Raw genomic sequence first — 13,652 nt, 5'->3', positions numbered from 1 at the left:
AGAAGGTATGGAAACCTATGGCAGGGTTCATATCTGACGGAAAATGCGTCGAGCGTATCGTAAATGTATATTCGACGCACTAACGCATCATCGGTTAGGTGTGAACGATTGGGGTATCGGGTTGCCCGGGTAACTGGGTTGAGAAGGTCAGACTGGCAGTCACTCCTTGTAAAACACTGGTACTCAGCCGCATCCGGTTAGACTGGAAGCCAACCCCAACATAGTTGGAAAAAGGCTCTGGAGATGATGGTTAGGTGTGAACGATTTGTAAAACACTGGTACTCAGCCGCATCCGGTTAGACTGGAAGCCAACCCCAACATAGTTGGGAAAAGGCTCTGGAGATGATGGTTAGGTGTGAACGATTGAATGTTTATCTCCTGTTTTGGCGTTACGCGACTCATATTCCGTCAGATACAAACCTTCCCTATTATTTGTAATACTGTGTAATATTAATTTGCTTAAATGTTTCAGGTAATATTTTAAATTCTAAAAGTAACTAATTTATTTCAGGTATGGGCGTGGATATTATAAATATGTAGCTAAAACTATTTTGGTCTCAATCTAAGAAAATCTAATGATATGGAATTTAAGGTGCTAATGGGTGATAAGAGATGGTAAGACCTTATATATCTTTAATATACATATAGACAATTGGTTTTTAATTAGGCCAGCAAGTTTTAAGTTCAATTTTAAATGGCACGGCCACTGAATTTAGGCTGTTACGTTTCTTGTAGAATTCCCAAATAGAACCTTGAGTAAACCATTTCGTATCATCCATTAGAACCTCTATGGAAGATTTAAATATTTGTGATCGATTTTATAGCTAAAATAATGTACTTCTCTTACAGACATAATTATTATTTTACTTACACAAAATGGGTTACAAACTTTTTTATTTTTTATTAACTTGATCTTGCATTAAAATGTGACTTTGAATATTATAATGCAGGTTTTATTTTCCTAAACATTATGTGTAAATATATAAACGGCAATAATATGGGATTATGCATGATCTTTAATACAAAAGTTATTAATTTTACCGTTACTTATATAAAGGAGACATCGAGAGACAAGAAGTTTATTGTCATCTTTTAAGGTTTTACACTGTTTTCAATATCATCCTTTTAACAGTCGGTCAAACTTCTACATTACTCGACTATAATATATTTACCCATTATACTGTTATATGTAAAATGACATTGATAAGCCGTTTTAATATGTATTTTATTTAGATTGGCTGCTTTATATATAAAAAAATAAAAAGTAAGTAATCTAAAAGTAGTAAAATTTTGCTCATATATTCCACTTTTCTAAACTGTGGATCATTTATTTAGCTAAGCAAAGAGCTCTCTCCGGATAACATCAGATATCTCACACTTATTTGTACTCCCGCTCTTAAAATACACACATGTAGCTATCTACTGGTTAACATACATTTTAAAGCAAAACATCGATAACATAAAATTCGATTATGTAAAATATACAAAAATATGTATTTTGTACAATCTGTCTCAAAGCATGTGTACTTACGTGTACAAATTTCAAATTAAAAATATATTTTTGAATAAATGTACTGTAATGTACACAAAATTTTGACACCGACTGTACCTTAGAAAACACTGACACGCACGATTATCCTTATATTAATCACACAAATACACCTAACAGAGATAAAACTAAAGCATGAATTATCCTTAATTAAACATCAACAAATGACCAGCATTTTTTAATAAAACTGCCCACAAAATTAATATGCGTCTCGTAACGTTGGGCGCTTACAATTCCAATACTGAATTGGCTCGCAAAAACACGCGAGCTTTCGTATCGTAGGTATTTACTTAAATAATAATTCATATCCGATTGCAGGAAATTGTAAGCGACATAAGTTTGAGGGCATTATTTTGTCGCCAAACGAGACAGTTGTCATTGTAAAGGTACGTTCTAATGCTAGCTGCCGACTGCAACTGCCGTCCGCACGTGCCGCGATTGCATGAAATCTATGCTAAGCTACGCCCAATGTCATGCAGTCACCGCACGTGCGGTCGCCAGCTAGTGATCAAAACAAATCTTAAAAAACAAAAGATGAGATGGCACTATTAAAATTACACTCCGTTTTACTTAATAAGTACATTAACGTCTACACATTGCGCGTATCAACAAACTTAAAATTAAACAATGTATGTACAAAACAATTAGGTACATTAGAAAATAAAATATAATTCTTAAAAAGTAAAAAAATATATAAATGGACTTGATTTAATGCCCCGGCTTTTTGAAATAATATACAACAATACAACAGAAACTAGAATAAAACATCCAAATAAAATGGATCTCCCAGTAAGACATGGGAAATATATACTAAGTTTAAATTATTTTATATTCATATAACTAGGAAGCATTCTTGAGATAATAGAGAATACAATGCGAGATTTAATTAGATCCGTTTTTTTTTATTTGAATGACAAAAGGTTATTTAGTGTGTTTACGCCTTAATTATATAAAAGATGAAGAGAGAAGACTATGGAACTTATACTAGCTTTATTTGCTTATAGCTGTTTATAAAATATAGTCATTGTACTCCGTAACAATGTTACTTTATAGTGAAAGAAATCGGTTTTGTAGTTTCAGACATTACCTGCTACAAACAGGGTCATATCTAACATTAGTAATGATTTATCTATCTCTGACACTGCGCTGTATTTTCTATTCTGTTCTATCAATCTTTTTACTATTTCTTTAGCGTTGCAATCAGTTTTTAATACGTCATTCGATTTGTAGTCAAATCAAAGCATTCAGGCACCTACAGCTATATCCATACTAAATCCTTGTGGTAGCAGAATGTTACAATTTATACAAATCTTGCAGTCATAAAATTGCGGGATTGTGCGAAAGAAATACCGTGGCCCAGGCACATTAAAAGGAGTTAAAAAGGAACATTTATTTATTTATTTAATAATTTCACGCTGCATCCACAGCGAGAGGGGCATTTGAATCAATCACACCTCATAAAAATAGAAAAATATAAATCTGGTATTCAATAAATAATAGTACGTACTTTATTGTTGTTGACTGTACTTTTCAAATTAATAGGTACGCAAAGTTGCTCGTATGTATTATTTTAGAAGAGGCCAGTTGTAAACTTAGAATTTATATTCATACTGATTTCCGCACAATACATTTACATTCAATAACATTATAACTGCAACATTCGTAAATCGTAATATCGGAACGCAGTAACTTTAGTGTTTTTTTTTTATGTGATTGTTTGGCACAAAGTAACACCTGGTATCTGCTGCTTTTCAACTTAAATTATAACTATTTGTTAACAAATTATTATGTTTAACTATTGTACTATTTGTTAAGCGTTGTCCATCGGTTTTGCATACATAAATATATGCTATTTTTATATACGTAACTTCATATGCTTGTGTTTCTTTAACGTCGATTAATTTTTGTAATTACACAAGCTAATCAAATATTTTTGTATACATAAGCCGATGAGGACAAGGCTTGTACCGTGTTTAAATTCTAACCACCGGTTTAACACTATGTACAAAATCATTTAGTTCTATATAAACTTGTAAGGTACTATTAACTCATATACCCGTGTTACACAACAGCTAAGCTCATATATACATACGGTATAAATATCAAAATTTTTGGGTTGCAACTTCAAATAATACGGAGTTATACAAATTCAGCCAATCAGGGATCACCTTTATCACGCGATGTCGGAAATCGTCCAATGGGGACCGGTTATATTCGCGCATCACTCCATTCTTACAACTCCGTGCTAAATTAGACTAGTTTGGTAAATGAAACGGACAAACCTAAATGTATTTGAAACCTGGTAATTGCGGTTTTAAATTGAGGCCTGAATACATTAAATTATGTTCTTAAATAGGTTTCACATTAAAGAAAATTTTGCGTGTTGGCGATTACAACGTTATGACTTCCAACAGCACTTTCCTGTATATGGTTATGTATTTCAAAAACCCCCGTGATTCATTAGGTTTCTGGCCACAAATATTCGACATCATATTAATGATCTATCCGTCCCATTTACCATCTGACAAAAGCTATGCTCATACCAAAGCGTGCAGACCTTACCAGACCTCACATTTGTCCCTAGGGTTCATTTTAGACCCTATTGGGCAATGGAACTGTTCGGAAAACTCCCTCAGATTGGCAATGGGTCCGATGACGCGGTATTTAGCGATGGTATGGTCATCTTTTTCTATCTGCATCTTTGTGGATTCCTTGGTCATTGCTGAACACCATACCTGGAAATTGAGATAATTTACAAAGGAGTAAGGAAGACTCATCATCATCTTCCGAGTGTTTTCCCAACTATGTTGGGGTTGGCTTCCAGTCTAACCGGATGTGGCTGTGTATCAGTGTTTTACAAGGAGCGACTGCCCTATGTGACCTCCTCAACGGGAGAACGTAAGAAAGTAAGAAATGAACTAAGAAGTCAAATATGATTGCTGATGGCAAGACAAATTAACCATACCACTTGCGAAAATAAAAACCAACGAAAGAAAATTTATAATTTGAGTAGCTACAAACAGTCTAAATATACATTTTAATTTTTTTCTTCCTGAACTGGGAATTTTCGTAATAAGTGTAAAATTCATTAAGATCTATGTATATTTTTAAATACCTGTGCGAATGAAATGAAGAACAGCTGTCGATCATTATACTTCAGTCCCGGGAGAGTGAGGTTTACTTTGGCAGTTCTGGCGTAGTCTAAGTAGGCGTGGAAAGACGCTTTCAGGCCTCCGTTGTCCGCGATGTTTTCACCTGAAAAATGAGCACATAATGTGAATAATCGCCTACGAAGGTTTAAGGACTGACTTGGTTTTTTTTTAAAGTACAGCTTTTACGCGGTGTCCTGCGTGAGCGACGAACGTGACGCGACGCGACGCAATACGACGCGACGTAATGCGACGCGATGCTATACGCGACAAATGTCCTACGTGATTTTGGTCATTACTTCCTAAATCATGGAGAAGTACAGTACAATTTTTGCTTGAAAGCTCATATTTAAAGTACATTCTTTCAAATTCTTTGTACTAATAAACGATTTCTATAATGTTTATGTTTTTTGTCCCATAACAATCTTTATTCACGCACTGCGGCGATCAACGCTTCTGAATCGTCGTGATGTCGCATCTGGTCGCCCTCACGCGGTGTCCTGCGTGAGCGACGAATGCGACGCGACGCGATGCAACACGACGCGACGTAATGCGACGCGATGCTATACGCGACAAATGTCCTACGTGATTTTGGTCATTACTTCTCAAATCATGGAGAAGTACAGTACAATTTTGCTTCATCATCATCATCATCAAAGTTCATATTTAAAGTACAGAGAGTAACATTTTTTCAAGTTCTTTGTACTAATAAACGATACGATTTTTATAATGTTTATGTTTTTTGTCCCACAATAATCTTTATTCAAGCACTGCGGCGATCAACGCTTCTGAAGTTCGTGGTGTCGCATCTGGTCGCCCTCAAAACAAGTGCGCGTTACGTCGCATCTCGCCGCAGACTGTCACATAGGCCGCATTACGCGGTGTCCTGCGTGAGCGACGAACGCGACGCGACGCGACGCAACACGACGCGACGTAATGCGACGCGATGCTATACGCGACAGATGTCCTACGTGATTTTGGTCATTACTTCTCAAATCATGGAGAAGTTGTGTTACAATTTTGCTTGAAAGTTCATATTTAAAGTACAGACAGCAACAATCTTCCAACTTGTTTGTACTAATAAACGATTTCTTTAATATTTATGTTTTTTTTGTCCCACAACAATCAACGCTTCTGAATAGTTCGCGGTGTCGCGTCTGGTCGCCCTCAAAACAAGTACGCGTTACGTCGCGTCTCGCCGCAGACTGTCACATAGGCCGCATGTAGGGAATTCCTTTGAGTTGATCGCGTTCGTCGCGTTCGCAGCGTCGCGTCGCGTCGCGTTCGTCGCTCACGCAGGACACCGCGTTATAGTTATGTGTAAAATCATTATATTGATTCGGTTTGCTAACGATAAAAATGCAGTACCTAACTACCATTAACCACACTCAGTAATTTTTCATGACAAAATCAAAAGAAGAAGTCAATTACTGCTTACACATTGCACATAAGAAAAAGAAGATTGACTTTCCTCCATAATGAACGTAAGCAAGTCACTACTAGATATATAATTTACATAATTTGCATACCGTTCTATATTTTTTAATTATATATTCTTACCCAGGGTCTGTTTCCCGTTAAGCCGCTGTCCTTCCACCGAGTAGTTGGAATACTGATTCTGAATGCACCTGGCTCGCTGCTTGAATCTTGCTATAGTTGCGTTGTTCCACCACTGGTTTAAGTTACCAAATCTGTGCGAGAAACAATATTATTAATGATGCACTATGTCAAAGGAACACTGGTCGAAAATGAAGTCTGCCTGTAGATCGAAAATGAAGTCTATCATAATGAAACTGCTGAATCAATTTACTTGGTATATTTGACTACTGGAGGAATTCGGGGCTTGTAATGAAAACGGTGAAAAAGAAAACAGAATTGAGTAATAACAATATTTCAGCAATAATAAAAGCAAAAGTATTTAAAGAAAAGCCACATTTATGGCTTTGTATCATTTATGCTTACCTGTCATACTCCCTCCCCTGATCATCAAACGCGTGTGTAAGCTCATGTCCCATCACCACTCCCATGGCACCATAGTTCACGCCCTTAGGATTATCACCATCGTAGAACGGTAGCTGCAGTATACCGGCTGGGAAGACTATCTGGTTCTTTGTGGGGGTGTAGTACGCGTTTACTGTTGATGGTGTCATTCCTGGAGAAAAGAAAGGGGTAAAAATATAGGATAATATATTATTGTCCCAATGTAGGAAACAGGCTACTTCCTATACAGAGAAGGTGTTAGCGGTAATGACCATGCTTACTTAAAACGCATTAGCAATTCCGGACCTTACAAGTCAAATTCCATTAATGGCTAAAGAAACATTCTGATAGTCATTTGGATCCTGCATTGCCAGAGAAAGTTAGTCCTTTTCCTCCGGATAGATGACGAAATGATGGTGATAAGGCCACCTCTATAACATAAAGCTTTAATATGACTGACATAGAGTGTGCATAGAACCTAGTGAGCTGGTTTTAATTAACCAACAAGCCCTAGTCTCAAAACCAAATGACAGCCTCTGACGCGGTATTGAGACACCGACTGTTACAATAGCATGCGGGGACGGCGACTTTGTGTCCTTCTAGGAACAACTTCTTAATCAAATGCTGTTATATATCTTCAACTATGTCCTTACCCCATTTAGTCTTGTTGACAGGTTTATCGAGCTTATTGAGGTCATTCTTGAGACTGAACACGTTGAAAGCGATGTTGTTCTCAAAGTATTCATTAGGCTTCACTTCCAGCTCTTCGTACTGTTTGTCAAGTTCATCTTTATGGAGAATATAGTCTGGGAAACCTGGAATATAAAATACAGTCATAAGAATTCTCCGTGTCGAATTTTTAAACCCTTACTTGTACCCTATATTGTAAAACTTGCTCGCGTTTTCTAAAAACCATTTATGACAATGATCTAGATTCCAGCATATACAAAGAACAGAGACAAAAAGTACCTAGCCAAGGCAAGGCACGGACGTTGAAGTGCTTTCACAAATACAAATCATGAAAATACTAACTACTAGTACTACTACTTGCCGGTTAGGCATAACTTTTTGTTCTCCATGAACCCAAATGGCGTTACATGAGCGTGCAATCAAAAAAGCCCTTTAAAATAAGTTCGTCATATTAAAAGGTCTCTTACCAATCATATCCGTAATAGCATCAGCCTTGATTTCAGCTGCCTTCCTAGTCTCTGCATCCATCCAGTCCAAATTCTTCAGGTTTCTCTTGAAAGCGTTCCTGATGTTGTTGATCATGATCTCGCCTTGAGTCTTCGCTTCCCCATGAAAGACTTCGCGGACAAACATGGCTCCTACTGCAAAACCTGGGAAATGGGAGTTTAGGAAGTGAAGAACTGAATTAAAATTGCCTTATGTTGAGACTATTGGATGGTTGAGACTATATAATAACACAGAGTGTGTTAGGGTGAGCTTCTGACGAATATGCCTTGTGACTTCCAGAGACTGACTGCTGTATCCTATCTTGCAAGAAAGTCATAGTTAGTGGCAAAAAATTAAAGCTGTTAGTGGTAAACATGCATATATGAAGGAAATGCATAATGACTTTGTTGGAAGACAAAAGGCTCGTGTAATTTTTTTATGAGAATTATTGTCCTTTTTATTGAAGTTCTTATTTTCCTATAGAGTAGGTAGGTACAGATCTCTGCATATGAGACTATTTTTAGTTGGCCTTCAACGGCAGCTGGTTGATATTCTAGAATGCTCTATAGACTTACCAACAGCATTATTAGTATCCGTAACACAGTATCTCCAAGATTCTTCCGTACCCTCGGAACCGAACAGTGCCTTCCTCAGGATCTTGGTGGCATCGCGGAAGGATTTCGACAAGTATGTGGATAACGAGCGGGATACTTGCCACATCATGTAGCTTGTTAGGGTTCTGGAAAACCAAAGAAAATTATGACGATACAGAGAAAAGTATTTTCTTTGGAAATCGTTGAGGGGAAGGCAGTTGTTGCTCGCATCATGCCCCACCACTGAGTGCCACAATATTTTGCATGGTGTCTCTCAAATCAAATAGCGATAGGAGGTCATTTCCAAACTTTTGATCCAAAAAGCGTAGGTGCTTATAGGCATAAATACTGACCTTGAAATTCTTTGCAACTACATAATGCATAGGTTTCCTACCTTTGGTCTTCTTCAGTCCTGCTATATTTCTTTATGACTTTGGTAAGGTTTTTGAAGTACTCCGGAGCATATACTACTATTCGTTCCGTATCCGGTATCTGGAAAACATCAGAGTGGTTTTTGAAATTCAATATAGAAATGGGATATAAGACATGTATATTTTGATTATTAAAGTCCTGCCCTAAATTTTAAAAATATCCATCCAGTTAGATATAACTCACGTGGAAAGGACCCACTTTGTCTAAGCGAAACATTACAGCACATGCTTTTAGGGAGGAAAAGAAAAACTTAATACTTACAGTCCTATTAACAAGTTTAAACGCATCATTGAAGAACATAGTCCAATTCACAAACGGCACTTCTTTCTGCCACTGTCTTATTGTATAAGGGTTATACAATCCCTCTTCATCCCTCCTATCTTCCGAAGGGGTTGTTATATTCGCCAGTTCCGTCTCAAACAGGATTACTTTATTCATTTGGGCTCTAGCTTCGGTTTTATTAGCTCCGAGAAGAACGCATATTCGAGTCATGTAGTCTAAGTATGCGTCTAAGACCTTTTTGTGGGCCGTCCTGTTTAGATAGTTATCTCGAGTTGGGAGGTTTAAGCCTCCTTGGTCCAGCTGGAAGGGAGAAACGAGTTTTATTTTAGTCGAAAAGTTTATGTTTCTAGAATTTTATATGAAGCGACATCCACTATAATAAATATACGAGTCCAATTATTGGAACTTCGGGAATTGGGACTTTAGTTAAGGTTGGTTTCTTATTTAAGTATCACAGCTAAACATGGTGATACACAGTCATAGTACTCACCACAATAACATGTTTGGAAGAGTTCCGGTCGTCTTCAGTTACTGCCCAGTTAAATAAGCCACCCAGGTTGAAACTGGAATTGGACACCAAATTAGTTAAATTATAATAAATCCGTTCTCGTTTAATTGAAACCACATCCAAACACTTAGTCCATAATTCTCTACAGCCATTTTTAAGATTCAGAGAAACAATAATAATAGCCAACTCACGTGTTCTGAACATCCTGAATCAACTTCTGCAGGTCCCACCTCTGTTTGGTCATGGTACTGGGCAGTATATGCCATCCACCCAACTGCTTGATGACAGCCACCAGAGGTTTCTCACCCAACTTCTCAATGGTCTCATTGGTGTCTATGCACGCGTCATAGTAAATACGGGCCTTGGCTTCCGCATCCGCTGGATTCGAGATGTTCACTTTTTCTGGAAATTATTTGGTGACTAATAATATTAGATGAGATAGGAGATAGCCCCCTAAAAATTTGGTCAACAAAGTCTCCAACACAGGCCTGTTTGTTAAGTTTGAAGAACCTTAATATAATAAAAGTAATAATGCGTCTATTGTACAAGATGCTAAGATGTAGCACCAGATTCCTTGAGCTGAAAGATACCTCTGCTTTAATGATCGTGAGGAATGGTTAACCTACGGATTTTTAGGCGGTATAAAAAGACAGGCTTGGTTGGGATGAAGGAAAAAAGGTTTAAATGTTCGAGGTCAGATGATTTTAGTTGTGATCAAAGAATTCTATTCTATAAGAATTCTATCTTCTATGATCCTGTTTGAGGTCCTTTACCCTAAAACATCTAGTTGACGAGACGAGGCCTTATAAGAAATCGGATTACAATGAGGTTCACGCAAAATACCCACAAAACCCATATTTGTTCAAGAGAACAATGACACAATATTACTTCTATGGGAACTAACGTAAACAAACAATATTATTTTACGTATGAAAAGACGTCAAAATCCCATGAACGCACATAATAACAATATAACAAACTATACAAATATTCACACATACATTTTGTGAATATCATTTTTGGTATAGTTTGCTTTGGTAATGTACAAGTTATTAGGAGTTATATATTATGGTATGGTAATGTACAAATTAAAGATCAAAATAGATACAGAAGTTTAACATAGTAGGGGATTTGCGCAAGCATAAGGAGAGTCAAGCAAGGGGAATCTCTCTTTCCGGCTATGTGCAAACCACATTGTAGTGGGGTCAGCTTTCCTATTTCTTCTTCTTCACTTCGCTCTATCTAAGACATCGCCACATCGATACAGTAGTGCAATGGGTGGGAGTGGGTATTCACCCGCGTCCCGCGAAAATAATAACATCCTGCACCCGGATAAAAAGTATCTTAAGTTTATCCTTTTACTAATATTAGATTCTCTGTGTAAGTGTAGGTACCTTTCATTTAAATAGGTGCATTAGTTTTACTTTAGTTTTGATTTATTTATTTAAAGGTTATACTTCTGCCATTATTTTATTATAGTTCCACGAATTTAACTAAATAGACAAAGTGCTTGTATGTATGTACATATGTAGAGCGATAAACGATGAAACTCGATTATAATTTACAATAGTTTACTAATATTTTCTGTCTATAGATGGAACAAAGTGCCGAAAGTTAGGTACAGTTGAGTAGTAAAGCGGATTGTTTACATTTAGTGATTGGCATAATAATATTGGGATATTGACTAGCCTCTACACGCGGTGTGGCCTGTGTCTTGCTCGTATCTGGGGGCTTAGTATCTACCCAGCTATTATTCTACTTTCAAGTAAGTGCTTATTCATTGATACAACATATCCGTATTTCTGTGGATACTTTTTGATTATTACCACTAACACCAGACATATAATTTATATGACAACCACGGACATTAAAAAGGATGGGACATAGAACTCCTGAAATATGAACTTTAATTATTTTGATCGCGACTGTACCAACAGTCCAAACCCACCCAATTAACACCAAACAGACTTTTTAAAATAATAAATAAATACCTACATAATTTAATGTTAAGTACATACATCCATATAAGGTTGTGTACATAAAAAACGTGTAATTTTCCTGCATTTGTACTATGACGTCACACTGTTTATTTATACCTATTGTTCGACGACAATGAAAATTATCTTGATGTCATAACCCCATCAGTTTGTAGACAACGTCGTTTTCTTAGTACATTGTGTAACCACGCAAGAAATTAAATAAGTTTTGTTAGATTTGCTCTTATTTTACAAGGACTATTTGAACATCCTTTTTGGGCCATAACGTGGATGGATATGGAGAAAAGGAACCACCGCACTGGAGGAACGAAGGATGGATTGTGTGAAATTACGCAGATTGGATTTAGGAAGTCAGATGAGCAGTCGCTCCATTCACAAACATCACCATGTAATACACTGACGAGTCTGCCATTGACTGCCATGTTTTACATGGAGTTGCATTTAGACTAGAAGCCGACCACAGTGTAATTGGAAAAAAGCTAGGCATATGCTGAGCGCAGATGGACAGGATATAGACAGAGAGTGAAAGTCGATGGCCCTTTTTGATTTTGACCAAAACCAAGATTAGTAGCCACAGTCGTGAATATGCTCAGCTAAAAAGCGGTAACACTTACCAAGAGCATATCTAATGATCAATTGGTTCTGCAGCTCAATCTTACTGAAGATGCCCCAACTGGATTTCCCTTCAGGAATAGGGTTGTTCTTGATCCAGCCTCCGCAGGCGAACTCGTAGAAGTCTTCACAGGGATCCTGGGTCTCATCTAGTGCTCTTATCACTTCACTTGCCGTGTATATGCAGGACCCTTTGAGGCATACCGCTTGATCTGAAATGGATTGGGTACCTTGTTAATGGTTGGTATAATAGATTCTATTTAGAGATGTGCTGGGTTTAAGAGCGATGCTTGGTGGGTATGTATGTCGCCAGCCTCTGAACATAAGGCCTACTACTTTATTAAGAAGAATGAAGTATTTATTGAGTAGGTATATGTACATATTGCTTGGAAAGCTAAATTAATAACTTCTCAAATTAATAACTTCAGAAGCATGAAAGTAGAATTTTACATTACACTTTTTGTTACTAATTCGTTTGTTTATCCTAAGCGCCATAAAAGCACGTTAATGAATTTGCTATTTTAAACATAATGATCTCTTCGGAAAATAATTAGACAGACTCATTCTTACAATCATAAAATAGTGACATTAGGATACATAAACAAAGGAGTGTCTTTAACTAGATGAGAGATAGTTCATGTCCGGACTACAACATAGTTCTTATTTATTAGTCATAAAATTGATTATCTTGCTGTTATGATACTATGTTATTCGCAATAAAATTACACGCGCCAATAATGTTTATGAGTTTCGAAAGTATCAATTTACTTATTTATAGAATAACTGCAGTCTGGTGAAGCACAATTTCTGATGCCAAAGAAAATGCCACGTTAGGTGCTTAGAAATGGAAATGTAAAAGATCTGCTAAACCACCTATGTCTTTACTTTTACTTTTCTTTAATTATTTCATGCAAATCTCAACTTGTTGCGTATAAAATCGACTATAATAAACTTCGAAGTTAAGGATTGCCTTTGCCTTTTCAATTTCTATTTTTTGATCTCTTAATGATTTCAGAGAGAGAGTTTAAAAATCACATTACTTATCGTCCTTTCAAGAGATCCCTAGTTGGCAATATGACAGCGGCTTTATCGCCTGACCAGTGAAGACAAGTATAGAAGAGTTGTAACACCCAATATTACCTTTGCTCTCAGGTTGATAGCAAGGTGGCACAGGCAGATAAGTAGGTCCTCGCATGGTCAGCAGCACGGTGGTGGTCAGGAGTACTGCTACGAAGAGCACGGCGGTTGCTATCATGAGCACCCGCTCCAGCCGGGTTCGCTGATGCCAGCCGATGAAGGATACACCCTGGAAAAGAAAGATATTGGTCCTTTTGATATAGATTTTTATTTCTATTATTTATATATTTTATTCAT

General features: G+C 37.0%; 1 protein-coding gene across 3 annotated transcripts in view; it reads right to left on the bottom strand.

Moving 5' to 3' along the window:
• Nucleotides 1–267: 267 nt before the first annotated feature.
• The window catches only part of LOC124642614 (endothelin-converting enzyme homolog), a 73,925-nt gene continuing 60,540 nt past the window's right edge, over nt 268–13,652 (bottom strand). For all 3 annotated transcript variants that reach the window (XM_047181118.1, XM_047181117.1, XM_047181119.1), the window contains 13 exons: nt 13,419–13,584; nt 12,281–12,490; nt 9,861–10,071; nt 9,652–9,724; nt 9,141–9,461; nt 8,842–8,939; nt 8,430–8,593; nt 7,836–8,018; nt 7,332–7,493; nt 6,661–6,850; nt 6,259–6,389; nt 4,665–4,804; nt 268–4,284 (listed from right to left, as the gene is read on the bottom strand). In XM_047181118.1, coding sequence (XP_047037074.1) covers nt 4,108–4,284; nt 4,665–4,804; nt 6,259–6,389; nt 6,661–6,850; nt 7,332–7,493; nt 7,836–8,018; nt 8,430–8,593; nt 8,842–8,939; nt 9,141–9,461; nt 9,652–9,724; nt 9,861–10,071; nt 12,281–12,490; nt 13,419–13,584 — 2,226 coding nt within the window. In that variant the 3' untranslated portion in view covers nt 268–4,107. The remainder of the gene's footprint in view (nt 4,285–4,664; nt 4,805–6,258; nt 6,390–6,660; nt 6,851–7,331; nt 7,494–7,835; nt 8,019–8,429; nt 8,594–8,841; nt 8,940–9,140; nt 9,462–9,651; nt 9,725–9,860; nt 10,072–12,280; nt 12,491–13,418; nt 13,585–13,652) is intronic.

Source organism: Helicoverpa zea, chromosome 25, assembly GCF_022581195.2.
Source record: "Helicoverpa zea isolate HzStark_Cry1AcR chromosome 25, ilHelZeax1.1, whole genome shotgun sequence".
NCBI classification, from domain to species: Eukaryota; Metazoa; Arthropoda; class Insecta; order Lepidoptera; family Noctuidae; genus Helicoverpa; species Helicoverpa zea.
This window is presented reverse-complemented; position numbering and strand designations above follow the sequence as displayed.